This window comes from Podarcis cretensis, assembly GCF_951804945.1.
Source record: "Podarcis cretensis genome assembly, chromosome: 14".
NCBI classification, from domain to species: domain Eukaryota; kingdom Metazoa; phylum Chordata; class Lepidosauria; order Squamata; family Lacertidae; genus Podarcis; species Podarcis cretensis.
The window spans coordinates 46,586,440-46,605,498 of record NC_137183.1 but is presented as its reverse complement, the minus strand read 5'-3'; the positions used below and the strand labels follow the sequence as shown (position 1 = coordinate 46,605,498).

Below are 19,059 nucleotides of genomic sequence, written 5' to 3'. Positions count from 1 at the left end.
TTTGCCATGCTTCTAGCCCAGCGGCTCAGCAGCGTCACACCCCAAAGGTCTACCTGAGAGTCTGGATTCAGTACAGTTCAACATTAGTTTTCAACTTCTTTTCTGTGAAAAGGAAGATGAAAGTTTCCATTCTTCTTTTCGTAAGTGTTTTAATTCAGACCACAGGACCCTTTGCAACCTTGGAGCAGACATCCTTTTCCTCCCAGTGTGTTTCGTTACTAATTCAGTAAACCCCAGATCTGTATCCTACACTTCCTTACTGTTGGGCAAGGAGCCTGTCCCAGCCCTAGCTGGAGATGGGATCTGGGACAGTACCCGGTGCAAATTTTTCTAGAAAAAGAGGTGCCAGAACTCACCGATCTGCCTCTCCCTCCCTCACCCCTGTGCCTGATTGATGATGGTAGAATCCTGTATTTGGTGAGGATGGGGAGAAGGGAAAAAAAGGAGGAGAGAGAGAAGGCAAGAGGAATAAATGAGGGATAAACAATAAAAAGGAGAAGCATAGTTGTCCTACACCAGGAAGGGAGGGTTGATTTGACTATGTTATTATTGAATATTATTGAATATGTATATTATTGATTATGTATACCCAATGTATCAGCCACCTGGGGGATTTGACTGTTTGTGTTTTGGTGGTTGGTAAAAAATAAAATGTTATTTTTTAAAAAAACACACACCAGGAGGGAGGGAGTCTGTGGCACTCCAGATATTCCTGGACTGCAAGCATCAGTCTTACCTGGAGTATGACAACATCTGTAGGGCAAGATGTAGAATGCAGAATTGGGCAGTGGGAAGCTGCCTCTTTAGATTTTTGTTTGCGGGGTGGGGGGAGTGAAATAAACTAACAACAAAACCCACTGAGTCCTGTGGACCCTTAAGGTCTTTGACCCTGGAGGTTGTCTACACTCAGCCATCCAGACTAGGAGCCCTGCCTGTTGCATGTGCCTCCTACGGTTTCACTTGCCAAAATCATGGAACACGTCCAAATGTCTTGTAATACGTACAGCCAGTAGAATGACTTGATGAAATGAGAAGAAGAGGATGGCTCTATTCTGGCTTGGTCAGACCATACCTGGAACACTGTGTCCACTTCTCTGGGCACCACAGTTTAAGAAAGATGTTTAAGAAAGATGTTGACAAGCTGGAACAAACAGAGGAAACCAAGCTGGAACAAGCAGAGGAAACCAAGCCGTATGAGGAATGGTTGAAGGAGTATGTTTAGCCTGGGAAAGAGGAGACTGACAGGAGAGATGATAGGACCCCTGACCATTAGGTCCAGTCGTGACCGACTCTGGGGTTGCAGCTCTCATCTCGCTTTACTGGCCGAGGGAGCCAGCGTACAGCTTCCGGGTCATGTGGCCAGCATGACTAAGCCGCTTCTGGCGAACCAGAGCAGCACACGGAAACTCCGTTTACCTTCCCGCCAGAGTGGTACCTATTTATCTACTTGCACTTTGACGTGCTTTCGAACTGCTAGGTTGGCAGGAGCAGGGACCGAGCAACGGGAGCTCACCCCGTCATGGGGATTCGAACCGCCGACCTTCTGATCGGCAAGTCCTAGGCTCTGTTGTTTAACCCACAGCGCCACTCATGTCCCTCCCATAATAGCCATCTTCAAATATCTCAAGGGCTGTCACGTGGAAGAGGGAGCAAGTTTGCTTTATCCTGCTCTGGAGGGTAGGACTGGAAACAATGGCTTCAAGTTATAAGAAAGGAGATTCCATATAAACATCAGGAAGAACTTTCTGACAATAAGCTGTTCAGCAGTAGAACGGTCTCCCTCGGAGTGTGGTGGGTTCTCCATCCTTGGAGGTTTTTAAGCAGAGGTTGGATGGTCCTCTGTCTTGGACAGGGGTGCCAACTTGAATAAAATATGGGGGGTGGCAGGTAAGCCCCGGCTCGCGTAATCGATCACATGATGCGGTGCACACACCCTATTTGAATAACAATGCCCAGCAACTTGGGACATTCCCGCCGCCCTCCGGCTCCGCCTCGCGGGCCGCCCCGTCGGACACGTGCAGGGCTGGCTGTGGGCGGGCGGGGAGAGGATATGGGTCCAGGCCGAGCCGGCGGCGGGAGGAGGCGGCAGTGCCAGCCACGTCGCTCGCGGCCAGCAGGAGCTGCAGCAGCGCCTCGACGGGACGCACGGCGGAGCGCGCCAGCCACTTGCCTCGACGCCTTCCCCGAGATCGCTGCTTGATGGGCCCGGCGGGGCGACGCCCGGCGCTGCTGCTGCTGCTGTGCCTGCTGCTCCTGCTGCGGACGGGTGAGTGGGCAGGAAAACCGACGGACTCCGGTGCCCCCTGGGCACATGCCCGCCTCGGGCGCCGGCAGATGCGCGGAGCGCCTTGGCTGAAGGCGCGCAAGCAAAACCTCCAGGCTTTGCAGAGGCGCTCTCGGGCGCCCCGTCGGCTCCCAGGGCGATGCAGTCCGGCTCTCGGTCGGAATAGGTCCTTGGTGCAATCTTGAGTATAGGGAGCCCCCCACCCGGTCTGGAGCCCCGGAGAGCAGCTGGCGTTCGGTGTGCGTAAGACGGAGCTTGACGCACCGACGCCCTTATCTGCTAGAAGGCAGCTCCCACTTTCCCCATTTAATTCAGAACTAAGATCTGGGATCTTGGCACTCCACTGTCACCATCCTCTGTCTGGCTCCGCCTAGCAGATTCGGAATGAAATGTCTCCATCACAGTTGTTGTTTCAAATTACTTTCTTTTGACCCCCAAGGGCTCAGGGGAAGAAAAAATATCTGTCAAAATCTTCAGTCATTTGGAAACTAGGAAGTTAAATAATAATAATAAAAAACATGGGGAGTACCTTTCATGCGGTTATATTTTGCAAAATTACAAAGAGCACAACTTCTTTAAATCTCGTTTTCTTAAAAAAATCCAAACTGAAACAAGTTTTCTTGGGTTTGCTGAACACCTTTCCAGCACTTCCTTCTCAAACTGTCCTTGTCAAACTGTCTCCACCAGAGTTTTTGTTTCAGATTACTTTCTCTTGACCCCCAAGGGCTCAGGGAAAAAAATATCTGTCAAAATCTTCAGTCATTTGGAAACTAGGAAGTTTAATAATAATAATAATAATAATAATTTTTAAAAAAACATTGGGGGGTACCTTTCATGCGGTTATATTTTGCAAAATTACAAAGGACACGCCTTCTTTAAATCTCGTTTTCTTAAAAAAAATCCAAAGTAAAACAAGTTTCCTTGGGTTTGCGGAAAACCTTTCCAGCACTTCCTTCTCAAATTCCTCCTTTCCCCCCAAGGCACTTTTTTCTGTGCATGCTCAGTAAGCGTAGCACATGGAGACAATCCCCTGTCCTTGTGGACCTTAGGCAGGTCTTTACTCTCCGAAAGGGACCAAATGAAGGCTCTAGGTACAAGGGGTGCATTGCTGAGCAAGGGAGAGGAGCAGAGCCCTTTTCATAGTAGGGTAAAAGATTTCCGCCTATTTTACTAGGCCTGCTTTTTCATTTTCAAATATTCTGATTATTTCTGTTTTTAATTAGATTATTATTATTATTATTTATTTGCTTGAGGGGTGCAGCTGCCCCCCTGGCTATGCCCATAATGTTATTGGCAGAGCACTTTGAGATGTTCTTGGGTTCAATCCTTGGCTTATCCAAGTCCCTTTTGGAGAGATGCTGCCAGTCAGGGTAGTCAGTTGGACCAGGCAGCTTAATATATGGGGCAGGGAAAAGTCTGTAGCTTAGGGTTAAACCCCCAGAAAGTCCCAGATCCAATCCCCCAGCATCTCCATCTTAAAGCATCTCAGGTATACAGAACAACAAACCCCTGTGTTGCAAACTTAACCCAACAAACAGCACAAGCAACACGAAGACCAGTATACTAGATAGCACTGTAGTTCTTATTACATGATTTAGTACAACAAAAACAAAATGTGTACACTTGTAAATTCTCTAATATATCTGAAAACAAATGAACACACGTCTGTCAATCTTTGAAAGTCTGTAGAAGTATAATGAGTCTATGGCTGAAACAAAGTAATAGATGCAGTGGCGTAGCGTGGGGCGTGCAGGGGGGGCCGGCCGCACCGGGCGCAACATCTGGGGGTTAGGGTTAGGGGGCGCAAATCCACGGGTTAGGGGGCGCAAATCCAGGGTTAGGGGGCGCAAATTACTTGCCTTGCCCCGGGTGCTGACAACCCACGCTACGCCACTGAATAGATGCTATCCTGTAGGCTAAGCGGTAAAACTTTTTAGTCGTTACATATCCTTATGACCACTGCTCCTTGTGCATTTTTCTAATCTATGTGTTGTGCTGAAGAAGATTGCAGCGAAACAGATTATCCGGGATCACTGTCCTACGTTGTTATTCACTTACTACTTCGGCACCATGAAGGCCTAAAAAGTTTTACCGCTTAGCCCACAGGATAGCATCTATTACTTTGTTTCAACCATAGACTCATTATACAGTGGTACCTCAGGTTACAGACGCTTCAGGTTACAGACGCTTCAGGTTACAGACTCTGCTAACCCAGAAATAGTGCTTCAGGTTAAGAACTTTGCTTCAGGATAAGAACAGAAATCGTGCTCCGGTGGCACGGCAGCAGCAGGAGGCCCCATTAGTTAAAGTGGTGCTTCAGGTTAAGAACAGTTTCAGGTTAAGTACGGACCTCCGGAACGAATTAAGTACTTAACCCGAGGTACCACTGTAATTTTATGGACTTTCAAAGATTGACAGACGTGTGTTCATTTGTTTTCAGATATATTAGAGAATTTACAAGTGTACACATTTTGTTTTTGTTGTACTAAGTCATGTATATTATGTAATAAGAACTACAGTGCTATCTAGTATACTGGTCTTCGTGTTGCTTGTGTTGTTTGTTGTGTAAAGCATCTCAGGTTGCAGGTAGTGGAGGAAAAACCTCTTACTGAGCCCAGGTGAGCTGCTGCCTGCCAGAGCTGGCACTGCTGGAGCTAAAGGGGCAAATACTTTGACTTGGGAAAAGCAGCGGATACCAGTGGGGCCCTTCGCTGGTGCTGAGCACCTGCCTTCATGCAGAAGGTGCTGGTTTCAGTACCCAGCATCTCCACTTAAAAGGATGAGTAGCAAGTCATGGGAAAAACTGAGGCCCTGGAGAGCTGCTGCCAGTCAGAGTTGAGAATACTGGCTAGGTGGGCCAACATTGATTCTAGGTAAGGCTGCCCCTGCGTGTAAGGAAATGTCCGCAGTTCAGTGGTAGTGAATCTGCCTTGCAAGGAGAAGGTCCCAGGTCCAACTCCCAGTGGCATCTCTGGGTTCGGCTGAGAAAGGATCCCTGCCTGACTAACGAGAGAGCTGCTGCTGGCCAGTGTTGACAATACCAAGTTAGATGGACCAACAGCCCAACTCAGCATAAGGCAGATTCCCTGTTCCTGATTCTGCCAAAGGGCAATGTCAGGGACTGGCAGGACACAGATGATGATGGGGATGATTTTATTTATACCCCACACAAATCTGATGAGTGTGCACTGGGGGGAAGGAAAGTAATTTGTGGGGGCCTGCACTAGCCAGGAGGCAAGAGTCAGAGGCAGGGGGAGCTTCAGAGCTGGAGCACAGGAGGGATCAGAGGAAGAAGCAAGTTGGGGGCCTCCCCATCCTCTCCTGCACCACTGTCTCCCAGAACCAAGAGGGGTATGAAACGAGATGAGCAGAGGCAACTTCCATGCAAGCGCAGTCTCCAGCTGTGTGCATGCAGCCCACTTTCCGGGTCATGTGGCCAGCATGACTCAACCACTTCTGGCTCAACGGAACCCTGTGACGGAAACCAGAGTGCACAGGAACGCTGTTTACCTTCCCGCCAGAGTGGTGCCTATTTATCTACTTGCACTTGCATGCTCTCAAACTGCTAGGTTGGCAGGAGCTGGGACAGAGCAACGGGAGCTCACCCTGTCGCAGGGATTCAAACTGTCGACCTTCTGATCGGCAAGCCCAAGAGCATGGGTAGGCAAACTAAGGCCCGGGGCCCTGATCCGGCCCAATCGCCTTCTAAATCTGGCCCATGGATGGTCCAGGAATCAGCATGTTTTTACATGAGTAGAATGTGTCCTTTTATTTAAAATGCATCTCTGAGTTATTTGTGGGGCCTGCCTGGTATTTTTCCATGAGTAGAATGTGTGCTTTCATTTAATATGCATCTCTGGGTTATTTGTGGGGCATAGGAATTCATTCTTCTTTTTTCAAAATATAGTCCGACCCCCCACAAGGCCTAAGGGACAGTGGACCGGCCCCCTGCTGAAAAAGTTTGCTGACCCCTGCCCAAGAAGCTCGGTGGTTTAGACCCCAGCACCACCCGCGTCCCTTATACAGTGGTACCTCAGGTTACATACACTTCAGTTACATACGCTTTAGGTTACAGACTCCGTTAACCCAGAAATATTGCTTCAGGTTAAGAACTTTGCTTCAGGATGAGAACAGAAATCGTGCTCCCGTGGTGCGGCGGCAGCAGCAGGAGGCCCCATTCGCTAAAGTGGTGCTTCAGGTTAAGAACAGTTTCAGGTTAAGAACAGACCTCTGGAACGAATTAAGTACTTAACCTGGGGTACCACTGTATTTGGAGCTGTAGACATGACTGTGCCAACTTTGACAACGAAGAGTTAACTAACTGCCATGTGCATTCCTTTGGCTGGGGAGCCCATGATAGCTGGTGCAATCCTGCCCTTTCTAGTTAAACCCTGTTAGATCCCATCCTCCATTACAGCCCGTGATTAAGGCTTCAGTCCTTGGGAAGGTACCGTATTTTTCGCTCTATAACACGCACCAGACCATAACACGCACATAGTTTTTAGAGGAGGAAAACAAGAAAAAAAATATTCTAAACGAAATAGTGGATATATGATTTTTGTGGTTCATGCTGTGGCCACAGACATGTGATCTGACAGTGAGTTTGGAGTAGCCCAGTGCAAAAATCCTGAGGATCCACGTGGATCCATACTTTGTAACCACGGAGGAGGGAAGGAAGGGGAACCATGGATCCTTTGCTCACGACTGCAGCAGATCCCCCCGCCACCCGCAGGCATTCGCTCCATAACACGCACACACATTTCCCCTTACTTTCTAGGAGGAAAAAAGTGAGTGTTATGGTGCAAAAAATACGGTAATTCAATTGAAAGCAGCAGCCTTTGAATAGACTTGCCTGGAAATGGCACTGAGCATCTCTCTCGCTGAAATCAGTCGGACCCCAGAGTATCCCACTTGGGACGGATGGGGCCTGTTTGCCTCTTGCAGCCTGGTCTTAGCAATGCAGCAGCGCTAAGGACACCAGAATCACCTCTCTGGAGGAGACCAGCTGGGATCCACCACACTGCAACCACCCCCTTACTCGTACAGGAGAATTTTGGCCGGACGGATTCTGGCAGCAGCTATAAATCCAAGGCTAATGATAATAAACTGGGAATAGGAAAGAAGCAGATCAGAGGGAGAAGCTGTTTTTAAAAAGGGATGGCTATAAAAGGAGCAGGGTGGAGGAGGGATGAAATAAACGGACAGTTTGCGGGTGGACATGAGGTACAGGGATGCTGTCGGCGATGGGATCTGGGCCCTTCTGCATGCAAGGCAAATGCTGAGCTACAACACCCCTCGCCCGGTCTGCCCATCTGTTCTGTCGCCCAGCAGCTGGGCTGGCAAGGTGGTCTAGCTACCCTGTGGGTTAGGGTGTCGTTCGTGGCAGACGGTCCGGGATCCGGCTGCTTCGCAAGCCAGCTTTGATGTCGTCATGGAAAGACGGGAGCCAGGATCTTGACGGAGAGCTTTGCTCTTTTCCTCTGTTTGCCTTTCACCCTGTTGCATTCGCTGGCAGTGTACACAGGGTGGTGCTTCGCCTCTTGTTGACCCAACAGTCTGTGCCTAGCAAACAAATGCAGATAGGAAAAGCGAGAAGGAAATGAAGGAATTCAGCAGCCAGAAATGGAATCAAGACTCCTGACAGAGGGTGCAAATTCTCTAGGTGCCTGGCCCAATGGCAATCTTACTGACTGGGCTCCCAAAAGCTTGCTTGCTTATTTATTTATTAATTATCTTTGCATCTCACTTTTCTTCCTTGGAGCTCAAGGTGTCACACACAGTTATTCCTCCTCCCCCCCCCATTTTATTTGAGGCAGGTTATTTTGTCCTCACAACAGTGCTGTGAGGTAGGTCCAGCTGAGAAACAGTGAACTTCATGGCTGAGTGGGAACCTGAATCCTGGCATCCCAGGACCTAGTCTGACAATCTAACCAATACCCCACGCTGCCTCTCCTGAGGAGCTTCCAAGAGGTCCTACGTGCACCCAGTAGTTTTTGGACTCTTTTTCTGTGAAGCGCAATGCCATCCTCCCTGTGCCACATGACAAATACCTATCAGTGTGGTGATTTGTGACCATTGGGACTGGGGGTGGTGGGGTGGAATTCAGGGAGTCCAACAGTAGGTGGCGCTAGAGATGATGATGATGATGATGATGATGATGATGATGATGATGATAAATTTTATTTATACCCTGCTTTCCCCAGCCACAGCCAGGCTCAGGGTGGCTAACACCAGTAAAATTACAGTAAAAACATAATAGGAAAAAACAAACCAATTTAAAATACAGTTTAAAATGCAGCCTCGTTTTAAAAGTAGCTCATAGATCAAAACCGTAAGGGGAGGGAAACATAAGGGTCAGACTGAGTCCAAACAATGCCTTTGGCACCGGACAGCCCAAAGATGCTTTTCCTGGCAAACTTGAAATGAAACATGTGCCCTAGGTGGATGTTTATAAAAGTTTTTGCATGTTATTTGCTGGTTTGCTTTCTTGCTTATGCCACCCTGGGCTCCTTGGGGAGGAAGGGTGGGGCGGAAATTAAGTAAGGCCACCCACACATTATGCATTTCAAGCAGGGAGGGGGAAGCTTGGCCCTCCAGATGTTGCTGAACTACGGCCTCGGACCAGTGGACCTGAAGGAGCGTCTCCACCCCCATCGTTCTGCCCAGACACTGAGGTCCAGCGCCGAGGGCCTTCTGGCGGTTCCCTCACTGCGAGAAGTGAGGTTACAGGGAACCAGGCAGAGGGCCTTCTCGGTGGTGGCACCTGCCCTGTGGAACGCCCACCCATCAGATGTCAAGGAAATAAACAACTATCTGGCTTTCAGAAGACATCTGAAGGCAGCCCTGTTCAGGGAAGTTTTTAATGTTTGAAGTTTTATTGCTATGATGATGATGATGATGATGATGGGAGCCACTTAGAGTGGCTGGGGAAATCCAGCCAGATGGGGAGGGTATAAATAAGTTGTTGTTGTTGTTGTTGTTGTTGTTGTTGTTGTTGTTGTTGTTGTTGTTGTCTCCTATCATCCCTGGCCCTTGGCCATGCTTTCTGGGGGCTGATGGGAGTGTGCATGGAGGACCTGGGCTGCCCAGATGGCAAGCCCCCCCCCCCCAGCCTCGCTGAGGTGATCCGAAGGAAAGCAGAGCAAGATTTTTGGCTGCAGGAGTTGCTGGAATTAGGCATACAAGGCATCTAACCACCTTAGGGACAAATCCACTCTGGATTTGTATAGGGTTTACTCCTTAGCCTTTTCTTCTCCTGAAGTTGTCCCACAAAGCAGTAAGTGGGAATGAGAGAAAGTTCAGAGTCGGGGGCCCCTTGACTCGTTCTTTTAGCTCTGGAGAGCTGTGCTGACTCACACAACTTTTGAGGTTTCTCCAGCTGCTTGCAGCCAGCACACATACCTCCTTTTGAGTAAGTCAGGTTTCAGAAAGTAGACATTGCCCACAGTAAGCAAATAAAAGGTGCATTCCTCAGGTTAGGTTCCCACGCCCTACCGAAAGCAGAGTGACTGGACGGAGCCTCCACTTTCTCCTACGAGGCCACAAGTTCCAGCTTCCATCTAGACAGGGTGAAGTCTCAAATTTCAGGCTGAGCAGTCCCCCACACAGGTCACAGAGTGCTTGCCTCCCCCCGACTTTAGGGAGGTAAAGGTAAAGGTAAAGGGACCCCTGACCATTAGGTCCAGTTGTGACCGACCCTGGGGTTGTGGTGTTCATCTCGCTTTACTGTCTGAGGGAGCCGGTGTACAGCTTCCGGGTCATGTGGCCAGCATGACTAAGCCACTTCTGGCGAACCAGAGCAGTGCATGGAAACGCCGTTTACCTTCCTGCCGGAGTGATACCTATTTATCTACTTGCACTTTGACGTGCTTTTGAACTGCTAGGTTGGCAAGAGCAGGGACCGAGCAACGGGAGCTTACCCAGTTGCAGGGATTCGAACCACCAACCTTCCAATCGGCAAGTCCTAGCCTCTGTGGTTTAACCCACAGCGCCACCCGCGTCCCTTGGGAGGTATAGTTCTCTTTAAATCATAGTAATTATTTCTAAATGTGGCTCTGAACATAACACTTAAAATACATGCATTTTGTGTAGACCCACAACATCCTTTTTGGCATTGCAGAAGGGGCCGCCTCTACGTTTGCCCCAGCCAAGGGGAATAGTCATTCTCTCTCTCTTTCCCAGTGGCAAAGCACTTACAGCCTGTGGACAGCCTATGGCTCCTTGGGGAAGGATATGTTTTGCGTGCAGAAGACCCCAGGTTCAAAATCTGGGATCTCCAAATAGGGATGGCATTTTCCGCTGCCTGGACCCTGGAGAGCCTCTGCCAATCAGCTCAACGGACAGGTGTTCTCCCTCTGCCAAAGGCAGCACCCTCTGTCCCTGTGCCCTTCAGCGTCTTTTATGCTTTGTCGACAAACCGTGTGTGCCAACACATGTGACATTTGGCAGTGGGTGCAGCTTGGGAGAGGCGATCGTGATGTCAGGACTGCAATCAGGCGTAGGTCAGCGCTGAAACAATAAATCGCCCAAGGCCAGCGAAGTTAACTCTTTATCGAAGGAAACAAACCATAGCTCAGGTCTGGTAGTCTCGGCAATTCTTTCCAGGAGGTCTTGCCCCAGTGAAGCCATTGTGAAGACTGAAGGTTCCCACCTTCCCCCAGCTCCCCTAGTCTTCTTCCTTCCTGAGTGATCTGAGACTCTACAGCCTTGTCTCTCATTGCTCTGCCCTCTTCATTCCTCCACATGTTCTGGGAGACCAGGGCAGCTTCTTGCAGCAGGACAGGAAGATTGCCTGACTTCATCAGTAGCCTGGCTTATCTCTGTCTCCTGGCCTCCCCTCCTCTCCAGCCTCCGCTTCTGTGTCTGAGTCTGGACTGTTCTCTGGCACAGACTCTCCCTGCTCACTAAACCCTGTGGCCCCTCCAGTTTCCCACACCTCCTCTTCTCAGTCTGCTCCTTCTTCTCCCTCTGAATACTCCTCCTTGTACCACCCCCACTACCTGCTCCATCACCTGGAGCGGTGAACATCCGGGGGCGTGGCTGGCGCGCATCCCAGGGGGCGTGGCACACTGCCCACAGGGGGTGTTACACACATTGGGGGTGTGCGCGACAAGCATCCCGGGGTGCGCGGCGAACGCTGAGCATCCCAGGGGGGCGGTGGCAGCCGCAATGTCAAACCGACCCCCCCCCCCAAGATGACACCCGGGGTGGGTTGCTCACTCCACCCCCACCTTTGTCCGCCAGTGGTCCCCTGGTGTGGCGATCACACAGGGTCCCCGGACGTTTAACAGTCTATTGATCCCTGTGCCATCACTGTGCTCGCTTCCCCGCTGCCACCAACCCGTTACTCTTGGATAAAACACTGAGTCCAGACAGTTGTTAAAATTGAACCAAATAAACAAGCATTATAAGCATTAAGAAGTTTATGGTTTCTCAGATAAAAGTTCCTGTCTGTTTCTTAACTTTAGTTTCTTTACCGGCCTATACGGGTTTCCTATAAGGACACGGGTGGCGCTGTGGGTTAAACCACAGAGCCTAGGACTTGCCAATCAGAAGGTCGGCGGTTCGAATCCCTACGACGGAGTGAGCTCCCGTTCTTTGGTCCCTGCTCCTGCCAACCTAGCAGTCTGAAAGCATGTCAAAGTGCAAGTAGATAAATAGGTACCGCTCTGGCGGGAAGGTAAACGGTGTTTCCGTGTGCTGCTCTGGTTCGCCAGAAGCGGCTTAGTCATGCTGGCCACATGACCCAGAAGCTGTAAGCCGGCTCCCTCAGCCAATAAAGCGAGATGAGCGCCACAACCCCAGAGTCGGTCACGACTGGACCTAATGGTCAGGGGTCCCTTTACCTTTACCTTCCTAATACCTTCTGACTGATTATATCAACTGTTTGACTGACACCTCTTAACAGATTTTCTCACTCGCCCACATCAGACTAGCCCAACCCACAGACTTATCCTCTCTCTGTCTCTAACTCCAGACTAACTTCTCAACCCCCCTAACTCTAACTCAAATTCCCCCCCTTGGGTTAGTCATTTTACAATTAGTTAACCCTTTCCTTATGACCCCAGTGTGATGTCACACACCTAGGAGGGCAAACGCCACCCCTGGCCACCAGTGGCGTAGCATGGGTTGTCAGCAAGTAATTTGCGCCCCCTAACCCGTGGATTTGCACCCTCTAACCCGTGGATTTTCCCTAACCGCAGATGTTGTGCCCGGTGCGGCCGGCCCCCCCTGCACCCCCCACGCTACGCCACTGCTGGCCACAAGAGGCAGCCCGCTGACAAGTTCTGCTTGCGTAGAAAGGGCTCTACAGATCCTAACCCATCTGCTTTCCTTTCCCTTAGCTACAGGAAGCCCATTGGGACATGCTGCGCCGCGGACCCGCCGGGGACTCCTCCAGCTCGCCGGGGCGATCTTGTGCACCACTCAGCGCTCGCCGTTTGCCTACATGCGCTATGGGTGCTACTGTGGTTTGGGAGGGACCGGCTATCCCAGGGACAAAGCAGACTGGTGAGTATGAGACCCGGCAGGTGAAAATATCTGAAACGTTCTGTTCCGGAAATGCATTCTTTTCCCCCCATCTCTATCGTAACTCTACAGTTGTACAGTAGTACCTCAGGTTAAGTACTGGTACTTAATTCATTCCGGAGGTCCGTACTTAACCTGAAACTGTTCTTAACCTGAAGCACCACTTTAGCTAATGTGGCCTCCTGCTGCTGCCGCGCCGCCGGAGCACGATTTCTGTTCTCATCCTGAAGCAAAGTTCTTAACCTGAAGCACTATTTCTGGGTTAGCTGAGTCTGTAACCTGAAGTGTATGTAACCTGAAGCGTATGTAACCTGAGGTACCACTGTACCTTGGTTGGCAAATGCCTTGCGAGTCAAACGTTTTGGCTCCCGGGCGCTGCAAACCCAGGAGTGTTCCAATTTGCGAATGTCCTTTGGAACCCGAACGTCCGACACGGCTTCCAATTGGCTGCAGGAACTTCCTGCAGCCAATCGGAAGCCACGCCTTGGTTTCCAAACGTTTTGGAAGTTGAACGGACTTCAGGTACGGATTCCGTTCGGCTTCCGAGGTACCACTGTACTTGGGTGCAGAGATACAACATGAAATGTGACGTGCGTCTGTTGAAGAAATTGCACTTGAAAATGATCAAAGGGGCGAAATCTCCATGGGCGAAGGTTCTAGGTTTCTGATACACTTACTTTTGAGGGAGGTGTCCTTTTTTCTCTCCTGAAAGTCATTTTTCAGGACACCTTGGAACTCCACATCCCAAAGTTAAGTGGGGAGGAACACACAGTCTTGAGTCTAGAAAGCCTTTCCTGTTCAAGTTTTTTGTTTATTATTTAATTTTTATTTATGAATTTATAAAAGTACAAAATACAGAACTGAAGAATAAGTGAAAGAAAAGGGAGGAAAAAAGAGAAAAGAAACAGATGCATTACATCAGTACTTTTTTTCTTTAAAAATGTTTAGGGGTACTCTCATTTTGAGTCAAGAAAACCACCATTTTATAGTTCAAATCGGGGAAAATAAATACAGTAAATGGACAAAAGTACAAAGATTCACAAAAATGTTTAGGGGTATGCGTACCCCCAGAAAAAAAGCACTGCATTACATCAATCCATAATTCTATTCCATCGACTTCCCGTCTATCCTTCCATGGCTTTCTAAAATTTCCCATTCCTGCTGCATACTCTATTTTTTCTAACTATTTAAACATTCAAATTATTCTCCTTCTAAACTATAACTGCTGAACTTACTCCGAACCGATTAAAGTTCTAACACTTTTACAATGGTTTTCTAAGTAGTCTACAAATGGCTTCCATTCCTCTTTAAAACTTTTCTCTTCTTGCTCTCTAATTTTCCTGGTTAAGCTTGCTAATTTTGCGTATTCCGTTAATTTTGTATGCTACTCCTTGGTAAGGACTAGTCCTCTCTCCATCTTTGTTCATATAGGATTCTCGCTGCTGTAGTGGGCATACATAAACAAATTTGTTTGTTTACTTGGTACCTCAGATCTCATTATTCCTAACTGGAAGGCCTCTAGCCTCTCTCCTGTTTACGTTTTTGGGGACAGAGTGCCCATCCCACAAGCTTACAACTTAAAAGACATGACACATGAGGAAAAAAGGACATGAGGGTAGAGGAAAAAAGCAAACTCAGATGCGGATTTTTAAAGTTAAATAGAATGTCTTGGGCCAGAGCAAAGCTAAGCAGTTTCAAACTTCTGGATGGGAAGGTTCATTTAGAAATCTAAATAAGCAAACAGGAACCGGTTGAAAAGAAAGAGAGCACTCCCAGCCAAAGGTTTGGAGCTGCCTGGACATTATATTTAACTGTAAGAATTGGTGCCTGAGTTTGCTTTTCTCCTCTGCCCTCCCCATAATTTTCCTTGTGTGACATGTCTTTTAAATTATAAGCCTGTGGGAATAATTTTAAACAAGAGACCAGGATGACGGGGGAGGAGTGAGATTAGACCTTCAAGAGTAAGGATGGGGGGGAATGCTGTACCTAATTTACACTTTGCAAAACTATATGGAAATTGTAACATGGCTATCCTGTAAAATGGGCCCTTCTCCAAATTTTGCAAGGCAGTTCTCAAACCTAATGTATGTAGAATGTAGATATTACTGCAAAGTGTGCATCAAAGTACAGTCATACCTCATGTTATGGACGCTCCAGGTTACGTGTTTTCGGGTTGTGGACCGTGGGAAACCCGGAAGTACCAGAACAGGTTACTTCTGGGTTTCGCCGCTTACACATGTGCAGAAGCGCCAAATTGCGCTGGTGCAGATGCAGCACTTCAGGATGCAAATGCTGCAGATTGCGGATATGCCTCCGTCATGGATTACATTCGCAACCCGAGGTTCCACTGTACATACAGTATATGTATATGTATAGAGAGCCAGTGTGGTGTAGTGGTTAAGAGCAGTGGACTCGTAATCTGGTGAACCGGGTTCGCTTCCCCGCTCCTCCACATGCAGCTGCTGGGTGACCTTGGGCCAGTCACACTTCTCTGAAGTCTCTCAGCCCCACAGAATGTTTGTTGTGGGGGAGGAAGGGAAAGGAGATTGTGAGCTGCTTTGAGACTCCTTAGGGTAGTGATAAAGCGGGATATCAAATCCAAACTCTCTCTCATTAGTGAAAATAGACAAAAATTCATAGCATTTAGGGAAAATGCCTGCAAAAACATATACTGCCTGAAAAACTGCATACAAAAAAACGCTGCATACCGGGGGGGGGGGGAATTGTGAGGACTTTGTAAAAGAAAGGTGGTGAAATGAACTTAAAGTTGGAAGAATGAGACATGGAAATTGATGGATTCGGCCACCCCTATTCCAGAGAGAGAAAACCACTGCCACATCAGAATGTGCAAACTTGGAAACTGCTGCACCAGATTCTCTGGCTAAGGCCAAACCATTTTTCCTGTGTTTGGGGGAAATAACCCACATCCTTGGGAAGTTCGAAAATAAAAACCATTGCCCAAAATATAGCCATCTATACGGGATATATTTTACCACCATCTGGTTGCTGCAATGAAGTTTTTGAAAAACAAGACTTCCATTGCTTCCCACAATCTTGCAAAATGAGAAGATGTGGCTTTAATTGCTATGCTCGGGGCAGAGCTGGAAGAGTGGGGCTCATGTCTCCAGCTGCTTCCACTTCTCCCAGAACTTCTCCCAGCCCCAAATCCAGACTAAAATGTAGGCTAGCAGGTCAGCTTCCTGTTGCTGTTGTTTCGAAGGCATGGAGATGGCAAGCTGGTGCTTTGATCCGCCCCAAAAGAAGGCCCTCCTACGCAACTTGTAGGGCCGGGAGTCGAGAGGAAGGTGACCTTTTCACAGACTTGGAAGCTCTCCCTTTGCCTTAGAGCTTTGTGGCAGCAGCTGGCTGGATCCCAGAGAGCTTATGCATAACTAGGGATGGGGAATACATTGGGTTCAGTTTGCATTTAAAGATGAACCTGTCTAGTTTGCACTTTATGGGAACTGAAATGTGGCCGTCCTGCAGAAGTCACACTCCTCTAAATGTAGAAATGGAGGAATAATAATAATAATAATAATAATAGCAATTTATTTATACCCCACCCATCTGGCTGGGCTTCCCCAGCCACTCTGGGTGGCTTCCAACAAAATACAGCGGTACCTCGGGTTACAGACGCTTCAGGTTACAGACTCCACTAACCCAGAAATAGTACCTCAGGTTAAGAACTTTGCTTCAGGATAAGAACAGAAATCGTGCAGTGGCGGTGCAGCGGCAGCAGGAGGCCTCATTAGCTAAAGTGGTGCTTCAGGTTAAGAACAGTTTCAGGTTAAGAATGGACCTCCAGAACGAATTACATTCTTATCCCGAGATACCACTGTATTAAAATACAGTAATGCATCAAACATTAAAAGCTTCCCTAAAGAGGTCTGCCTTCAGATGTCTTCTAAATGTCAGGTTTTTGTTGTTCTCTTTGACATCTGGTGGGAGGGCATTCCACAGGGTGGGCGCCACTACCGAGAAGGCCCTCTGCCTGGTTCCCTGTAACTTGGCTTCTCGCAGGGAGGGAACCGCCAGAAGGCCCTCGGTGCTGGACCTCAGTGTCCGGGTAGAACAATGGGGGTGGAGACGCTTCTTCAGATATGACTGTGTTATGTCTCTCCAGTTGTCGATACACGCAGGCAGGGAATGCCTTGCCTTGCTTTAACTTTGTGTGCATCTACACATGCAAGTCGCCCTGAGAGCCACTCTGGCCATAAGGCATTGTGCAAATGCTCTAAAAACAAAGCTGCCATCATCCTCTCTTCTGGGGCCGGCAGGTGCTGCTTCCAGCATGACTGCTGCTATGGAGAAGCCGAGAAGGAGGGTTGCTCCCCCAAGTTGCAGAAGTACACCTGGGAGTGCGAGAACAACTCAGCCAAGTGTGGTGAGTGGATATTCCCCTGGCGGGGAGGAGCTTTGCTGCTAGGATGGCTGCTGCATCTGGCAACCTCCCCTCCTGCCCTCTCTTAAAGGTAAAGGGACCCCTGACCACTAGGTCCAGTCGTGGCTGACTCTGGGGTTGCGGTGCTCATCTCGCTTTATTGGCCAAGGGAGCCAGCGTACAGCTTCCAGGTCATGTGGCCAGCATGACTAAGCCGCTTCTGGCGAACCAGAGCAGCGCACGGAAACACTGCTTACCTTCCCGCCAGAGCGATACCTATTTATATACTTGCACTTTTGATGTGCTTTCGAACTGCTAGGTTGGCAGGAGCAGGGACCGAGCAACAGGAGCTCACCCCATCGCGGGGATTCGAACCACCGACCTTCTGATCGGCAAGTCCTAGACCCTGTGGTTTAACCCACAGCGCCACCCGCATCTCTGCCCTCTCTTAGGGATGCACTTTTAAGAGACTCCTTCTGCATTTTCCATTTCTTCTCAGAACCAAGGGCAAAGATTGCCCGCTTGAATCTGCCCGATAAGCTACTCCAAGCAGGCATGGCTTCAGAGCTGGGTAGAGTTGGCAGGGCACCCATGCTGCAGCTGGATCGCTGGAGCCCACCCCAGCCTCCTTCAGCTTCTCCAACAGCTGGCCCCACTGGCATGGAGACTGGCAGCATTGCAGCCCCCAATTGCCCCCTTCATTCACCCTGGTGGCCATATCTGCTAGTAGCATCAGCAGCCCTCTTTGCCTAGGACCTGAATGCAATGCTCGGCATCCTGACACCAGGCCCTGCACCGCAGGGAAAACAACACGGCCCTGATCCGGCCTGGATTCTTTAGCTGCTATTCCTACATGGCATGGGGTTGGACTAGATGCCCCTTGTGGCCCCTTCTGATGCTACAGTTCTGTGATTCTAAGGCCCAAGAGATATTCTAGCTGTAAGCAAGGAACATAGCTGTCAACCGTCCCTTATTTGGCGGGAAACTCCCTTATCCCAGCGCCGTGTCCCGCTGCTGTCCCTTATTGATGATGTCCCTTAAATTTCCTGGGTTTCAAAGGAAACAGCTCCTCTCCCTCCCTCCCTGCCAGCCAGGGAGGAGGGAGGCTCCAACTGTGTTGCTTGGCTGTCCGGCCCCCTCCGGCCTCCTCTCACCAACCTTGGCCCCCAGGAGCCCCTCCCCACCAGGACTGGCTGGAGCCTCAGGCCCTTCCGCCGCCATCCTCCTTGCGGCCGCCGAACTGAGTGTCTCTGCCTGAGGTTTCCCCTCTGCCCATCACTGCCACTCCCGCTAGGCCGTACTGCGGCTGTGCTGCCCAAGGACCCAGATGAGATGGGCAGCCTGGCACAGCCTATGAATTGCTGAGGAGCCTTGAGAGGAGAGCGAGGGCAACCATAGAGAAAGCAGTTCAGAGAGAGGAGGCATCGGCGCAGGTGCAGGCAGGTGTTCCAAGAGCTAACCATAGAGGGGAAAGCGGAGGAAGGACCGCAAGCGCTTCTCCCATAGATTTGTAGTGGTAGACTAGCATAGATGGTCTTGATCTGCTGGTTTACTTCGGGCGCTATTTCCCCCCTCCCTTCCTCCCGCCCCACCTGATGGAACTGAGAGCTGCAGATGGAGCACGAGAGAAAAGATACAGAACTGCAGCAGCATCTTCGTAGCTTGGACTTCGTTTTGCGCAAAAAGTGGTTGCTGCTTGTAATTTAATTGCGGTGTTTCATCAGCTGGTGTCTTGAGCAGCAACCTCTGGAAACGAAGGGCTAAAAACCGGCGCTGCTCTCCCAAATTATCTGGTCCCCTTTAACTTTGTATTTCAGCTGGTTGACTAAAATCCCTTATTTTGGCTGCTGATCCCTTATTTTCGAGG

At 49.4% G+C, this 19,059-nt stretch overlaps 1 protein-coding gene across 1 annotated transcript in view; it reads left to right on the top strand.

Moving 5' to 3' along the window:
• The first annotated feature begins 2,034 nt into the window (after window positions 1–2,034).
• Window positions 2,035–19,059, top strand: part of PLA2G10 (phospholipase A2 group X) — an 18,820-nt gene continuing 1,795 nt past the window's right edge. Inside the window, exons 1-3 of the mRNA XM_079954082.1 lie at window positions 2,035–2,266; window positions 12,628–12,793; window positions 17,089–17,195. Of these exons, the coding sequence (XP_079810208.1) occupies window positions 2,200–2,266; window positions 12,628–12,793; window positions 17,089–17,195 (340 nt within the window). The 5' untranslated portion in view covers window positions 2,035–2,199. The remainder of the gene's footprint in view (window positions 2,267–12,627; window positions 12,794–17,088; window positions 17,196–19,059) is intronic.